The 17,874-nt window shown below is 42.7% G+C and overlaps 1 protein-coding gene across 9 annotated transcripts in view; it reads left to right on the forward strand.

Moving 5' to 3' along the window:
• Positions 1-17,874, forward strand: part of VWA3B (von Willebrand factor A domain containing 3B) — a 168,427-nt gene that overhangs the window by 33,853 nt on the left and 116,700 nt on the right. For all 9 annotated transcript variants that reach the window (XM_070798244.1, XM_070798245.1, XM_070798248.1 and 6 more), the window contains one exon: positions 13,163-13,288. In XM_070798244.1, coding sequence (XP_070654345.1) covers positions 13,163-13,288 — 126 coding nt within the window. The remainder of the gene's footprint in view (positions 1-13,162; positions 13,289-17,874) is intronic.

Below are 17,874 nucleotides of genomic sequence, written 5' to 3' on the forward strand. Positions count from 1 at the left end.
GAAATTAAAAGACGCTTGCTTCTTGGAAGAAAAGCTATGACCAACCTAGACAGCATATTAAAAAGTAGAGCCATTACTTTACCAGCAAAGGTCTGTCTAGTCAAAGCTATGGTTTTTCCAGTAGTCATGTTTGGATGTGAGAATTGAACCATAAAGAAAGCTGAGTGCCAAAGAACTGATACTTTTGAACATGTGTTGGAGAAGACTCTTGCGAGTCCCTTGGACTGCAAGGAGATCAAATCAGTCAATCCTAAAGGAATTGAGTCCTGAATATTCACTGGATGGACTGATGCTGACGCTGAAGCTCCAATACTTTGGCTACCTGATGCGAAGAAGTGACTCTTGGAAGAGACTCTGATGCTGGGAAAGATTGAAGGCAGGAGGGGAAGGGGATGACAGAGAATGAGATGGTTGGATGGCATCACTGACGCAATGGACATGAGTTTGAGCAAACTCTGGGAGTTGGTGATGGACAGGGAAGCCTGGCATGCTGCAGTCTTTGGGTAGCAAAGAGTTGGACACAACTGAGCGACTGAACTGAACTGAATGATAAGCATAAATATGACCTTTTATAGAGGTGAAACCTTAACCCCAGGATGGGCTTTCTCTGAAGGAAGATAATATATCCAGTTGCTATTTTTTATTCTATAAAATAACATTTCAGGAATCAGTGTTGGAGAATGGAAAATGGAGAGTTGGCATGCTATTAAATTGGTGACACATACAGGTCTGGTTCTGCTCTGTTCAGTATGGGAGCCACCAACCACATGTGGCTAGTGAGCGTTGAAGTGTGAATCCAATTTGAGATGTGTTGTAAGGAATCCCCTGGTGGTTCAGTGATTAGGATTCTGCGCTTTCACTGCTGGGGGGCCCAGTTCAATCTCTGCTCCAGGAACTGAAATCCCACAAACTGCACCGAGTGGCAAAAAAAAAAAAGGTGATGCGCTGTAAGTGAAAAATGCACCTAGAATCTCAAAGACTGAGTGGGGAAAAATGCAAATTACCACATGAAAAAATGTGAATTATCACAAAATCTATTTAATATAGATTAAATGTCAAACTGGTAACATAAAAATATGCATTGCATCAAATATTATTGATAAAATTAAGTTCTTTCTAACTTAATTGTGGCTGCTAGAAAATGAGAAATTATATATGTGGTTCACCTATTGAATTAGTATTGGATTGTATTGCTCTAGAGCGACACTAGCTGCATCATCACTTAAGTAGCTGTGTAACTTTGGGAAAGTTATTTAACCTTTCTGCTTCCTTTTCTCATCTATAAAATGGGACTAATAAATTATTATTATACTATATTATATTACTGTTTATGTGCCATGTGCTCAGTTGCTCAGTCATGTCCAACTCTTTATGACCCTATGGACTGTAGCCCACCAGGCTCCTCTGTCCATGGGATTCTCCAGGCAAGAATACTGGAGTGGGTTGCCATTTCCTTCTCCAGGGGATCTTCCCGACCCAGGGAGCAAACCACATCTTTTGCATCTCCTGCATTGGCAGGTGGATTCTTTACCCCTGTGCCACCTGAGGAGCATACTGCTCTATATTATATTATTTGTGTTAAATGATGAGGAGGCGGAGAGAAATAAAGTGTTGTACTATGTTCAGGGAACTCAAATGCAGTAAAATTAAAGGCCCAGACTTTGGAGCCAGACCTAGGTTTGGATTTATCGCTTAGCTGTGTGATCTTAGTTAAGGTACTTAACTAATCTGATCTTTGGCTTTCTTATTTATGAATGGAGATGATGATGTTTGGGGCTGTCCTCATGGCACTAGTGGCAAAGAAGCCACCTGCCACTGCAGGAGGCATAAGAGACTTGGGTTCAATCCCTGGGAAGATCCCCTGGAGGAGGGCATGGCAACCCACTCCAGTATCCTTGCCTGGAGAATCCCACGGGCAGAGGAGCCTGGCGGGCTACAGTCCATGGGGTGGCACAGAGTCAGACATGACTGAAGTGACTGAGCATGCAGCATGCACGATGATGTTCACCTTATGGGTTGTTAGGAATATATTTATATGTGTGTGTGTGTATACACACTGTATGAAACACTGTGTGTATATATACACGCACACACAGTGTTTTAAGCAGTACCTGGTACATAGTTAACCAGTCAATAATTTATAACTTGTTATTGTCATAACCATCATCCTGTGGGTTACTCTTTACTGTTATTACCCCCAGGTAAGCAACTTAAAGACTGAATTTGTTTACCTTTACTTCTGTCATTCCAATTCTCATGTTTGGTTTAATTCTTCTATCAAGTACATTTAGTTCTGACTTGCAGTCCATCTGCTTTGGTTTCCCAAGCCATCCCTTGGTTGGCTAAAGTTTATCTTCTAATAGTTTCTCCAAGGAGGGAATCAGAGAAAAAATATCCCCAGTGTTTCCAAATGTTCTTTTCTACCTCTTTATACTTAAGACATCTTGGCTGGATGGAAAGTTCTGGCTCACATTTTGTTTGTCTTCTGTGTGTTACGGGTTGTGCTACAGTATCTTCTCATAGATCATGCTGCAGAGAAGAACTCCAAGGCCAGCTTGATTTTTTTTCTTTCATAAGTGACTTGTCTTTTTGCCTGGTTGCCTAGGAGTTTCTTTTATTCCACCAAGCTTTATTGAGATACAACTGACATATAGTATTGTAAAAGTTTAAGATGTACAGTATGATGGTGTGATACGCATATATTGTGAAATGATTATCACAATAAGCTTAGTTAAAGCATCTATCACCTCACATAATTACATTTTTTGTGTTTTGAGAGCATTCAATATCCTCTTAGCAACCTTCAAATGTATAATACAGTATTGTTAAATATAGTCACCACACTGTACATTAGATCTCCAGGATTTATTCATCTAATAACAAATTTCTAATAACTAGAAATTTGTACCCTTTGACCAATTTCTCTCCATTTCTCTCACCCCAGCCGCTGACAACAACTATTCTACTTCCTCTTTCTACAACTTTGGCTTTTTTTGTTTTCACATATAAGTGAGATCATAATAGCATTTTGTCTTTCTAATTTATTTCACTTAGCTGCCCTCAAGATTCCTTCTATCTCATGACTGATTAATATTGCATAGATAGATGTTTTAAATTTCTATACCCATAAAAAATAAAATATAAAATCACATTTTCTAAATTCATTCATCTGTCAGTGGATAATTAGGTTATTTCCATGTTATGACTGTTGTAAATAATGCTGCCATGAACATGGGAGTACAGATGTCATTTTAAGACAGTAATTTCATTTTGTTTGGTTATATACCCAGAAGTGGGATTGCTGGATCATATGATAGTTCTATTTTCAGTTTCTTGAGGAACCTCCATCCTGTTTTTTGTAGTGGCTTCACAAGTTTACATTTCCCAGCAACAGTGCACAAACGTTGCCTTTTCTCTACATTCTCACCAACACTGTTATCTTTTTATAATAGACATTCTAACAGGTTTGTGGTGATATCTTGTATTGATTTGTTTTTCCCTGGTAATTAGTGATGTTGAGCACCTTTTCATGTGTGTGTTGATCGTTTGTATTTCTTCTCTGGAAAAATATCCAAGTCGTTTGCCCATTTTAATTGGATTGTTTGTGTTTTTGCTAATAAGTTGTTTGAGTTCCTTTACATTTTCTGTGTTAACTCCTCCTAAGATAAAAGGTTGGTAAATATCTATTTAATACTATTTAAATACTTCCATTCTGTAGGTTGCCTTTTGTTTTACTGATAGTTTCTTTCTCTGTGGAGACAATTTTTAGTTTGGTATAGCCCCACTTATTTATTTTTGCTTTTGTTGCTTGCTCTGTTGGTGTCCTACCCCAAAAAATTGTTGCCAAAACCTGTATCAAGGGGCTTTTCCCCTATGTTTTCTCCTAGTAGTTTTACAGTTTCAAAATGTTTAAATTACTTAAGTTTAAGCCTTTAATCCGTTTAGAGTTGATCTGAAGAGTGGCATAAGATAGAGGTCCAGTTTCATTCTTCTACGTGTGAATATTCAGTTTTCCCAACACCATTTTTTGAGGAGACTATAATTTTTCTATCAAGGATTCTTGGCTCCTTTGTCAGGTATTAGTTGACTTTATATGCACAGATCTAGAGACTATCATACTTAGTGAAGTCAGAGAAAGACAAGTGTCATATGATATCACTTATATATGGAATCTAAAAAGAGATACAAATGAACTTGCTTATAAAACAAATAGACTCATAGACATTGAAAACAAATTTGTGATTACCAAGAGGGAGAGGGTGGGGGAGGGATAAATAAGGAGTTTGGGATTAGCAGATACACATGACTATATGTAAAATAAATAAACAACAAAGACTTACTGTATAGCATAATTATGTCTCAATTTTAAAAATATGGGAAAAAAGGAAATTCCATTGCAGTCCGGTGGTTAAGATGCTGAGCTGCCACTGCAGGGGGGTGTGGGTTCAATCCCTGGTTGTGGAACTAAGATGCTGTATAGTGTGGTGGGGGGAAAAAAGGTGGGGGGTTAAAAAAAAAAAGTAGAAAAGGAGTGAATTTCGGGTAATAGGAAAAGATGATGATTTTCTGAGAGAGTTTTTGTGTCCAATACGCCTGGCAAAATGGTGTTAGGAAATCTGTTCTGCTCCACAGTATTGTTCTGAAGTCCAGAAATGGTGTGGCTGTAAAAATTTGGCTGATTCTACCTTCAGAAACTAAACTTTTTTGTGTGTTGGTGAAGGAAAAATGCATGAAAGAAACTAGGTATTACAAAACCAAAATTTACTTATTTTAAGGTATGTTCTGCCTGTCTGGCTTAAGGAGAAAAAGCAACCAAGTCCTTATCCTTGGAAGACATTGTGATCTTGAATTAGGTATTTAAAGTTTGCAGGCCCATCACTCAGACTTGGCATCACTTCTTTGTTTCTAAGCGGTAATTTAATTTGGAAGCACCAACTGGTGCCTGTTTATGGTTTACTGAGAGCGGTTCTCTCAGAGGTCTCCTTCCTGCTCCCGAGAACTCAGTTTAATTCAATAGATGGAGCCGGAGCAGCTGCACTTCCAAAAGTATTGCCACATTACAGATTACGAGGCTGAGACTTTAATTATCTCCAAAGTCCTGCTCCTCCTAATAATGGCTTGCCTTGGATTTCTTATTAATACTACTCTGAGACAGTCCTCTGGTTAATTAAGCACTTATTAAATGCCTTGTGTGTGCTTTGGAGTCTCAATAGGGGTGAGGAGGAAATTCAAAAGGAATAGAAGACAAAGTTCCTATTCAGGGAACCCCAATAGGATCTCAGTTTAAGGTTTAAGAATTGCCCACCTACACTCAATCTTCTTCTTCCCTTAAGTCACACCTTCACCTGATATATGGGAAGATCTCAGTTCAGTTCAGTTCACTCAGTCGTGTCCAGCTCTTTACCACCCCATGGACTACAGCATGCCAGGCTTCCCTGTCCATCAGCAACTCCCAGAGTTTGTTCAAATTCATGTCCATCGAGTTGGTGATGCCATCCAACCATCTCATCCTCTGTCATCCCCTCCTCTTCCTGCCTTCAATCTCTCCCAGCATCAGGGTCTTTTCCAATGAGTCAGTTCACATCAGGTGGCCAAAGTATTGGCGTTTCAGCTTCAACATCAGTCCTTCCAATGAATATTCAGGACTGATCTCCTTTAGGATTGACTGATTTGGTCTCCTTACAGTCCAAGGGACTCTCAAGAGTCTTCTCCAGCACCATAGTTCAAAAGCATCAATTCTTCAGTGCTCAGCTTTCTTTATGGTTCAGCTCACATCCATATATGACTACTGGAAAAACCATAGCTTTGACTAGATGGGCTTTTGTTGGTAAAGTAATGTCTCTATTTTTTAATATACTGTCTAGATTTGTTATAGCTTTTCTTCTAAGGAGCAAGCGTCTTTTAATTTCATGGCTGCAGTCACCATCTGCTGTGATTTTGGAGCCCAAGAAAATAAAGTCTGTCATTGTTTCCATTGTTTCCCCATCTATTTGCCATGAAGTGATGGGACCGGAGGCCATGATCTTCATTTTCTGAATGTTGAGCTTTAAGCCAACTTTTTCACTCTCCTCTTTCACTTTCATCAAGAGGCTCTTTAGTTCTTCTTCACTTTCTGCCATAAGGGTGGTGTCATCTGCATACCTGAGGTTATTGATATTTCTCCCGGCAATCTTGATTCCAGCTTGTGCTTCCTCCAGCCCAGCGTTTCTCATGATGTACTCTGCATATAAGTTAAATAAGTAGGGTAACAATATACAGCCTTGATGTACTCCTTTTCCTATTTGGAACCAGTCTGTTGTTCCATGTCCAGTTCTAACTGTTGCTTCCTGACCTGCATACAGATTTCTCAAGAGGCAGGTCAGGTGGTCTGTTATTCCCATCTCTTCAAGAATTGTCCACAGGGAACCCCTTTATTGCTTGCTTTCTACCATGGGAAGAAGAATGATGATTTATATTCATATTTTCTATGTGAATATTGGACAATTAGACTGCATTCCATTTGCATTTTATAGTGTTCCGCTTAGAAGAAAGAGACCCCAGGAGATGAAACCATAGCCAACTGTTAAGATTTACCCACACTTGAGATTTGAAATTGCTTTTAAGACATTGTGTTGATTGTGAAACACATATATTCATTGTTCCATAAAAATGTTAGATGTTTATCAACATGGTGAAATAAGTCTATTTGCTTTAAATTAAAATAAAGGAGATCAGTCCTGGGTGTTCATTGGAAGGACTGATGTTGAAGCTGAAACTCCAGTACTTTGGCCACCTGATGCGAAGAGCTGACTCATTGGAAAAGACCCTGATGCTGGGAAAGATTGAGGGCGGGAAGAGAAGGGGACGACAGAGGATGAGATGGTTGGATGGTATCACCGACCCAATGGACATGAGTTAGGGTGAACTCTGGGAGTTGGTGATGGACAGGGAGGCCTGGCGTGCTGCAGTTCATGGGGTCACAAAAAATCGGACACGACTGAGCAACTGAACTGAACTGAGTTAGTGGTTAATTTCCATAGGGCAAGACTGAGGAAAATATCTTAATATGTAATTTAACACAAGGAACTGCGAATTTTTCCATTATAACAAAAACTACCAATTTCACCACTTTCAATCCCTTTATGGATGTAATATGTCCCCTTTTATCAGACCCATATTATAATTTTAGGTCTCTTGGAATTTTAATCACCTCATTGTTTATTATTATTTTTAAATGATTCATTACTTTCTGAAAAGAGATGTGCCGTGTTTTCCTGAAAGTTCAGCCTTTGAGAGTCATCTTCAGCTTTTTTATATCCTTAAAACTGAGTAGGGATTTAGGGCTCAGGCAGTCAGCCGAATTTCCACCCAGGGGGGGCCAGTTCCTTCCCCAAGAGTCCTGGCCATGGGGAAAGGGCCACAAACTAATGAGTTCACAGTCCATTAATCACCTTTCTTCTCCTGCCCCTGGTATTGCTAATATTTCAGATATTGGAGGGAGAGGTGAGCCTTTCCTCACTGTGGCATGAAGATCTAAAAGTAAACAACTTACTGCTTTAGGGCATGTCATGTCAATATCCACCACACCTAGGGCACAGCCATATGCTCAAATGATATCAGTCTGTTATATACCATTCAGAAGAGTTTCTTGCATGATTAGGGGCTGTCAGTTATGAGACAGTGCAATTCCTTGAGGAAAGAACATGTTAGGTACTTGATCATTGTTTCTTCATAAAAAAATAAAAGGAGGAAGGATAGGAATTCTTACTGGAAACTCTGGATCCTGTGCTGAGTGCCTTGGAGGATATAAAGACAGAAGAGACATTGTGCACTTGCAAACAGAACCAGTAATCCAACTCTGCAGGCTGATACCATAGAAAAGCTGTAGGTCACAGCTCTCAGCCCCAGGATGGCCCTGGACACAGTGCTGTGTGGTGAGTTGTGTTGTTAGCAGCTGCTTACTAAAAATAAAGTCTTGTGTTTGTGAAGGATTGACTTAAATTGACGAGTTTGGATGGACTCGGGGAGGTGGTGATGGACAGGGAGGCCTGGCGTGCTGTGGTTCATGGGGTCACAAAGAGTCGGACATGACTGAGCAACTGAACTGAACTGAATTAGTGGTTAATTTCCACAGGGCGAGACTGAGCAAAATATCTTAATATGTAATTTAACACAAAGAACTGCGAATTTTTCCATTATAACAAAAACTACCAATTTCACCTCTTTCAATCCCTTTATGGATGTAATATGTCCCCTTTTATCAGATCCATATTATAATTTTAGGTCTCTTGGAATTTTAGGTCTCCTGGATTCAAGGTCTGGATACACTAATTCACCATCTCTGCCCGATGCTTCTCTGTGTTCTTTGGAATTGAAGGTTGACATGCCAGGCAGCCAGGAATTGCATATGGCGCCAGCCTGTCTAATGGTGTGCAGCCTGAGAGTGTGTCCTGGCAGCAAAAGCACTGAGAGCTGTGGTTGTGGCTGGTTCATTTCATGGGAATTAAGAAGGGGCAGAAGGCAGATGGCTGTTTCGTGGAGAGGCTGGGCGAAGTTTGATGATGGAATCAGGCCGGTGCCTTGACTGAAGGGTGGGGTTGGGTAAGTGTGGTGGTGGGCTATGAGCCCCCGATTGGGAGCACAGGCAGATGCAGGGGCCCTGGAGGGCTGGGAGGACAGTGCTCTGGCCAGGTTCATGGTGGCAAACTATTAAAAGGGACATCTGTCCTGGGGGGCCTTGACCCCTGGATTTAAATGCCAGCTCAGGGAGCAGGGCCCTGTTCACTTGACAGTGTCCACTCACCATGTATACTAAGTGCTCAATGAATATTTGCCAACTGAATAGAATAACGGGGACTTCCCTGGTGTCCAGTAGTTAAGAGTCCACCTGCCAATGCAGGGGACACGGGTTCAATCCCTGGTCCAGGAAGATTCCATATGCCATGGAACAACTAAGCCCATGTGCCACAATTACTGAGCCTGTGCTCTGCACTGGAGAAGCTGCTGCAATGAGAAGCCCGCACACTGCAACTAGAGAAAGCCTGCATGCAGCAACGAGGACCTAGCACAGTCAAAAATAATTTATTTAATTAATTAAATTTTATTTTATTTCATTTTTTCCCCTCCCCTCCCCCCTAATTAAATCTTAAAAGATTAATGAATTGGACTCTGACAACTGGACTTTATGCTGCAGGTGAGACAAGGAAGTTTAACAGGGAGATGGTGTTTGGTGGCAGGTACTCTGTGGGCTCTTCCCCTGATAACATCAAAACATACCTGACCCGAGTCTCACTCATATGTTGAACTAGCCAGTCTGAAAAGTCTGTACCGGCTACAAATGACAAACAGCAGCTTGATGTGACCCCAGCTCCAACTGGTGTCAACATTCTGGGAGCCTTCAAGTTGTTGCCACAAGGCCTAGGGGGATGTCAGGGGTTGGTGAGGGGAGAGAGTCCTTTGGGTTGGAGGATCTTTTAGGTCACCTTGGTGTCTCTAAGACACAGATCCTGTTGCTGTGCATGGCAGGTCTCAGGATGGCTTATACCTTGATGGTCAGAATCCATTGTGGTTTCATCTCCTCTCTGGTTTGACCTGGAGAATTTCAAACTCACAGAGCTTTCTGAATACTGAAATTTCTTGTGTCTCATCCCCCACACTCTTCTATTTTCAGCGGGGCTGTCTCTTTGGCTGCAGCTGTTTTGATTTTCCAGCTAAGTTCCTTAGAAGTGACCCAGATAAAAATGATAGCCCTTTCTGACTGCCTGTAGGATAACTTGAAATAAAACCTCTACCTTCTGGGAACTTCCCTGGTGGTCCAGTGGGCTAAGACTCTGACGTCCCAGTGCAGGGGTCCTGGGTTCATTGACCCCTCGTCAGGGAACTAGATCCCACATGCTGCAACTAAGACCCAGCACAGCCAAATAAATAAATATTTTTTAAAAGTCATAAAAAAACCCCTCTACCTTCTAAGTTAAGCTTTTTATTGCCTGTGTTTTTTTCTTGTCTACTAGGTGGTTTTGTTTCATTCTGTTTGTTTTTAAAGCAAACCAAGTTAAAAGGGTGCTGCTGCTGCTAAGTCGCTTCAGTCGTGTCCGACTCTGTGTGACCCCATAGACGGCAGCCCACCAGGCTCCCCCATCCCTGGGATTCTCCAGGCAAGAACACTGGAGTGGGCTGCCATTTCCTTCTCCAATGCATGGAAGTGAAAAGTGAAAGTGAATCGCTCAGTCGTGTCCGACTCTTAGCGACCCCATGGACTGCAGCCTACCAGTCTCCTCTGTCCATGGGATTTTCCAAACAAGAGTACTGGAGTGGGGTGCCATATAATTCTATTTGTTTATTTTATGTTATTGCACTGGCTTTTTTCTAGTTGTGGTGAGCAGGGACTACTCTTTAGTTGCCGTGCTCAGGCTTCTCATTTCAGTGGCTTGTCTTTGTTGCAGAGCACAGGGCTCTAGGGCTCATGGGCTTCAGTAGTTGTGGCACGTGGGCTCAGTGGTTGGTGCTCCCAGGCTCTGGAGCACAGAGTAGTTAAGGTGCACAGGCTTAGTTTCTCCCCAGCACGTGAAATCTTCCTGGATCAGGGATTGAACCGTGTCTTCCTCATTGGTGGGCGGATTCTTTATCTCTGAACCACCAGGGAGGCCCTAGGTGGGCCGTTTTGAGTTGTTTTGTTTCCCGATCCCCAGTGTTGGAATGTGTAGCTGCCTAATTTTAACGACTAAACCAGTGGAGTGATAGTTTAGTGGCTCCTTGGTCAGGGGAGCACATCCCAGCTCACTGCTGCCCCTTAAACACACTTTCCTGTCCTTGGATCAGTGAGTGGCCACTGTATTTCCTTGGAAGCTTTTCCTTTGATGCTGAAGGAGTGGTCCACTTCTTGACATATCATTGACAAGCCTGGGGAAAATGGAAAGCCTTGACTCATTTGAGACTTTTAATGAGAGAAGTCTGCTACTTAACACGTCTAGGCTGAAGCAAGCAGCTGGAAGTCAGTTTTGCTGTCACAGGGTCAGAAAGTCCTGAGGGCTCCAGGTTTGCAATTGGCAGCAGCCTGTGATATTTTTGGAGTTCCCAGCGTGGAGCTGGGCACTCATCACATTTCACTCCTGGGGCTGTTGATGGCTGCAGAGCACTGGTGGCTATCCATCTCTGTCAGGGATTGTCACTTGCTTCTTAATGAATATGGCTATTAATACTGTCTCACTCGCTCAATCTTTCAGGAGGGCAAAGCTCTGGTGTTCCTCAACTTCACCATGCCCTTCTGGACTACATTTTAAGACTCAGGAACGTTGACTCTGGTCTGCCCCGGTCTGTCCTGGTGGTTTAGGGTCAGTCCTTTGGGGGTGGATAAATCTCCTATGTCATCTCCTAGACCTAATGGTGGTCCCTCATTCTCTGTGATTGTGGATCTTGGGCATCTGTGGACTGTTAAATGGGATGCCATCAGAATCTGCTGGGGGAGGGGCTGCAGGGGCCTCTATAAACCAGTCATCCCTTTTCCAGGACAACTAGTCAGGGTGCTGAGTTGGTACAGTCACACCAACTTGGATTTGATACTCTGCTCTACCACTTTTGACCTTGGTATGAGCTGAGACAACTAGCTCTGCCTCCATTTACACAGCCGAGAAACAGAAACAGGAGTAGAATTTGCCTGCAGAGTTGTGGTGAAGAGAGATGAGAAAATGTTTAGAAAGCCCTAAGCACAATGCCAGGCACATAGCAGATACTCTGAAAAGGTATTTATCATTAGAGAATAGGGACTCAGCTTACTTAAGTAAAAGCATCAATGTTCTCTGAGCCAACTGCATACAGTCTGTGAAATAGATTTGTTGTGTACGTTTTTTTTGGGGGGGAGGGTAAACTGTTTTGAAATGGAATCTTTAAAACTAGAGAATACATCTGCTAAATTCTTATCTACACAACCTTTTAGAAGCATCCCAAAGCAGAGACTCCCCCGTAGCCCCCACGATGCCTTAAGTGGTGCCAGGTGGTGGCTGGGCCCACAGATGCCACTGAAAATGGGTGAGTGGCATCTGCTAAGTGTGGTTGCCTGTTGGAGTTGCCACTGACCTCGTATCCACAGCAGACAAGGTGGAGAGAACTGTAGGTAGAGAGAACTATAACTGTAAGAAATGCCCACATGCTCTTTATTTTTAAATATATTTTTTTTAATGTGGACCATTTTTAAAGTTTTTATTGAATTTGTTATAGTATTGCCTCTGTTTTACATTTTGCCGTTTTGATGCCAAGGCATGTGGGATCTTAACTCCCCAAAATCGAACCCACACCCACTGTATTGGAAGGTGAGGTCAAAACCACTGGACCACCGGGCAAGTCCCACCCACCTGCTCTTTGTGGCATCTTGCAAAACTACAGGATGATATCATCACCAGCATATTGATATTGATGCTGTCAATATGCCGCCCCAGGTTCCCTCGTGTTGCACTTTTATAGTCATACCCATCTCCCTCTTCCTCCTACACCATCCTTAACCTCTCAAACTACTCACATGTTAGAGCCAGGATCTTAGTGGAGGCAGACCTTCTGTCCCAGCCTTGGACCTCTTACCCATGGGATGAACTTTGGTTGACTCAATGATTGATTGCTACAACGATATAAATACCTATATTTAATTTAGCCATATCATTAAAAAAAAGACACACAGCCAGACCAAAACCTTAACTGAGACAGCAGAGTTCCAGAAAATAAGGCCAAAGAATTGTTAGCACATGAGGGAAAAATACCAAGTTGTGAAGGTGGTTTCAGAGGAGCAGAAAGTTTCAGCTTGGTCAAGAAAGGCGAGGGTATTACTTTCATAGACCGTTGAGTTTCCCCGCCCCGCAGTGATAACTCTGGCTTTCATTGGATGCTTTTTGAATATTTTTACTCTTTATTTTATTTGAGTGTTATCAATAAACTCATCTTAAAATATACTGGCTGCTACAAATATTTCCTTTATGAGGACTTACTGCATCCTAAAGTCTGCATTTATGATTTCTTGAGATGATAGCATTTTCTTAGGGATTTCACTTCTGAATCTCGGAAAGAATTAGTGGGAAAAATGGAATTTGATGTTCAGAAATATTCTAGAAACTTGGCCAGGGTGTGCCGGGCCTGCTCAGACCATCAGACAGTTCTGGAGCCTCCTGCAGTCACTTGCTCACAGGTGTTTCCCTTTCAGGAGCTGGGGTCAGAGAAGATGTATTTCTCATCTGGAGGGAGATGGAGGAAGCTGGCAGCATATTGGCCCAGATCCAGAGGCTGGTGGCCGAGACTCCCAAGACCAGCGTGGCCACAACAGACCATGGTGGGTGCTGTTGACAGGCATGAGTGTGAACGAGTCAATACTGAGTTGTACTGCCACTGATCAGGGATTGGAACTGTTTCCATGTTCCTTACCAAGGAGAGCTCCTTAGTCTGGCTGGTAGGAGCTTCTGAGGGGACTCTCCAGAGCTCTGTTGTGTGTGTGTCTGTGTATGCATGCACATGTGTGTGTCTGTGTATGCATGCACATGTGTGTGTCTGCTGCTGCTAAGTCACTTCAGTCGTGTCCGACTCTGTGCGACCCCATAGACGTCAGCCCACCAGGCTCCCCTGTCCCTGGGATTCTCCAGGCAAGAACACGGGAGTGGGTTGCCATTTCCTTCTCCAATGCATGAAAGTGAAAAAGTGAAAGTGAAGTCGCTCAGTCGTGCCCGACTCTTAGCGACCCCATGGACTGCAGCCTACCTGGCTCCTCCATCCATGGGATTTTCCAGGCAAGAGCACTGGAGTGGGGTGCCATTGCCTTCTCCGTGTATGTGTCTATTGGTTGTCAAAGCAAAACCAGAGATGGACAGTCAAATGGTTAAAAAAAACAAGGTTCTATTCAGGGACTATTGCAAGAAGGGAAAAGAGACCTCAGTATGGAAGTGGAATCAGTTATTAATAAACATGAACAAGTGGGTGCACCCAAGGAGCAGGGTGGAGGGCTGCTGGATGGAAGATTACTGAGAAGAAACATCAGGGATCAAAGAGGGTTTCTGGCTAAACCTATATGACAGAATTCTTGCTGAAAGTAGGTTGAGGTGATCAGACATCACCTGGGGACAGTTGGGTATGAGGAATTTTTCTCAGATGTGGAGAGTGAGGGATCCTGGATAAACTATCTTAGCAGGATTTTTGCTAAAATTGGGCGATGCAAAGGCAAACATAGAAGACCATGGGCCAAGAGCCAGCTGGAGAGAGGATTCAGAGGAGCCTGAGTTTAGAGTGAAAAATATGGTTGTAAATACCAGTTCCATCATTAGATTAACCTGACTGTCTCTTTGAGCCTTTGGTTATTTGTCTGTTAAATAATTATAATACTGGTCTTGAGAGATTCTTGTAAAAATTAAGATAAATAATGCATGCTTTGCACCAAGGAGGTTCTTGGTAACTGTTAGCTCAATCTTTTCTCTTTCACAATTAGGGCAATGAGTGTACTGATTCTCATCCCTGAGTTCTTGAGTTAGTAAAGGATTTTCCTCTGTAGTCACTAGTTTCATTTAGGGCACAGCTAGTAATGATAGTAGTTAGTACATACCTTAAATGTTAGGCACTGTTCTGAGTTCTTCATAGGTATTAGCTCATTTCATCGTTGCTACAATCTTATGAGATAGATGCTGCTATTATCTTCATTTAAGGCTAAATAACTTGCCCAAGGCCACGCTAGAACTAACGAAGCCGAGATTCAAAACCGAGTTCCTCATTAAGAATACTGATGTCCTCCTCTAGGAGGAGAGGAAAACATAGGCAAAACACTCTCCGACATACATCACAGCAGGATCCTCTATGACCCACCTCCCAGAATATTGGAAATAAAAGCAAAAATAAACAAATGGTACCTAATTAAACTTAAAAGCTTCTGCACAACAAAGGAAACTATTAGCAAGGTGAAAAGGCAGCCTTCAGAATGGGAGAAAATAATAGCAAATGAAGCAACTGACAAACAACTAATCTCAAAAATATACAAGTAACTCCTACAGCTCAACTCCAGAAAAATAAATGAACCAATCAAAAAATGGGCCAAAGAACTAAATAGACATTTCTCCAAAGAAGACATACAGATGGCTAACAAACACATAGAAGATGCTCAACATCACTCATTATCAGAGAAATGCAAATCAAAACCACTATGAGGTACCATTTCACGCCAGTCAGAATGGCTGTGATCCAAAAGTCTACAAGCAATAAATGCTGGAGAGGGTGTGGAGAAAAGGGAACCCTCTTACACTGTTGGTGGGAATGCAAACTAGTACAGCCACTATGGAGAACAGTGTGGAGATTCCTTAAAAAACTGGAAATAGAACTGCCTTATGATCCAGCAATCCCACTGCTGGGCATACACACTGAGGAAACCAGAAGGGAAAGAGACACGTGTACCCCAATGTTCATCGCAGCACTGTTTATAATAGCCAGGACATGGAAGCAACCTAGATGCCCATCAGCAGATGAATGGATAAGAAAGCAGTGGTACATATACACAATAGAGTATTACTCAGCCATTAAAAAGAATACATTTGAATCAGTTCTAATGAGATGGATGAAGCTGGAACCTATTATATAGAGTGAAGTAAGCCAGAAAGAAAAACACCAATACAGTATACTAAGGCATATATATGGAATTTAGAAAGATGGTAACAATAACCCTGTGTACGAGACAGCAAAAGAGACACTGATGTATAGATCAGTCTTATGGACTCTGTGGGAGAGGGAGAGGGTGGGGAGATTTGGGAGAATGGCATTGAAACATGTATAATATCATGTATGAAACGAATTGCCAGTCCAGGTTCGATGCACGATATTGGATGCTTGGGGCTGGTGCACTGGGATGACCCAGAGGGAAGGTATGGGGAGGGAGGAGTGAGGAGGGTTCAGGATGGGGAACACAGGTATACCTGTGGCGGATTCATTTCAATATTTGGCAAAACTAATACAATATTGTAAGGTTTAAAAAAAAAAAAAAAAAAAAGAATACTGATGTCTGGCTCCAAACACAGACATTCTGATTTAATCCATAAAGGATGAAGTCTGGACACTGGGAGTTTTTTTTTTTTCTCTCTCAGTCTAGACATTGGGAGTTTTGAGAGCTCCCCAGGCAATGCTAATGTGCAAAAAAACTGGGAACCTCAGCCATGCTGTATTGCTCCTGGTGCCCTGCCTGTGTTACAGAGGCATCTGTAAGGGAAGACAGCAAGGAGGCCAGGCTGGCTAGGGGAGAAATGGGGAAGAGGACATGAGAAGAGGGAGGAAGGGGTGAAAGGCAGAAGTGAGCTTGCCCAGTATCACTTGATAAAATCCTGGCAACACTGACTTTTCCCCATGAGTGGGTGTCCTGACTTGGGTCTGGGGTGGCAGCAGCGGCAGTTGCTTTGCAAGGACCAGCTCTCTGAGCTTTCCAAGAAGGGACCCAATCAGGCTAGTCCGGAGGGACTGCTCACTTGTAGGGACACCTCTCCCTTCCCCAAAGGTGATCTTAGAGTCAAATACTCAGAGAGTCCTCTGTCATCCTGAGAGAAGAATGAAAATGAAGCAGGGGACCTGGAATACCCCAACATCCATGTCAGGCAAAGAGAGTGGTGATCCTGCTACTAAGGTGTTTGTTTTGGGGAGCACGATGGACTGAATTGTGTCTCCTTCAAATTCAGATGTTGAAGCTGTAACCCCAATGTGTCTGTACTTGGAAATAGGGCCTTCAAGGAGGAAATGAAAGGTAAATGAGATCGTAAGGGTGAGGCTCTAATCTAAGAGAACTGGTGTCCTAATAAGAAGAGGAAGAGACACAAGAGACCTCTCTCACTTCACACATCACATAAAGGAAAAGCTACATGAAGACACAGCCGGAAGATTGCCATCCACAAGCCAGGAAGAGCTGCTTCACCAAAAACCAAACCTGTAGGCACCTTGATCTTGGACTTCCAGCCTCCAGAAATGTGAGAAAATAAATTTCTATTTAAGTCACCTAGTCTGAAGCATTTTATGGCATCTTGAGCAAACTAATACAGGGAATAGTTAAACTTGGGGTACTCTCGAGGGTAACAAGGTGTTTAGATATTATTTCTAAAGGAAACAGAAGGGTTGTTGGCCTCTGTAATCTTTAGAGGGATAAGTTGTCATCCCTTTGTTTCAATCTAATACACATGAACACATACCCAGAATTAAAACCAAAATGACTTCAAGCATAAACTTTCAAGATGCTTTTAGTGTACCATTTCTATTTAAAAAGGAAAATTTGGATACCCAAATTTCCACTGTTGGATACCCATAGAAGCTTTTGTAACCTCGCTTTGGCCGCAGAGACTGACTTGCTCCTGTTGCCATCCACAGCCCAGTGTTATTGAGGCAAATGCTGTGTCAGCCGAGACCTTGTGTCTGCTTCATGTGAAGGTAGTGGCCTTTCCCATGTTTAGTTGCCAGGGCCTGTGGGCCTGAGGAGACAGGGTAGTCATCTGGAGAGGGGAAGGGTCAGAATGGAGGAGATCCGGTGGGCTATCATTACAAGAGGAACCTTCATGTATATTAGACCAAATCTCCCTTCCTGAACATGGCAGCCCCTCACCTGCCCCCCAGGCTAGGTGCACTGGTTCAGGGACCAGCTGGCACCTATAACCATAGGATCAGAAAGGCAGTTTCTGGCAGAGATGACTCATCAGCCTGATGCCTGGAGTGAGAAGATGGTGAGGCCACACACACTCTGGCTGTTGGTAATTTTGACCTCTTTTTAATTACCAAGAGTAGTACATGAGAATTCCCTAAGGGAAACAAAAAACTGACCAAAACACACAAAGCATTGGTTTTTAAAGACACTGGATACCTAGTATCAAAGGCCAGAGATCCCTGAGAGATACAGGAAAATCCAAGGTAAACTCTGAT

The sequence above is a fragment of the Bos indicus genome, chromosome 11, assembly GCF_029378745.1.
Source record: "Bos indicus isolate NIAB-ARS_2022 breed Sahiwal x Tharparkar chromosome 11, NIAB-ARS_B.indTharparkar_mat_pri_1.0, whole genome shotgun sequence".
NCBI lineage: Eukaryota > Metazoa > Chordata > Mammalia > Artiodactyla > Bovidae > Bos > Bos indicus.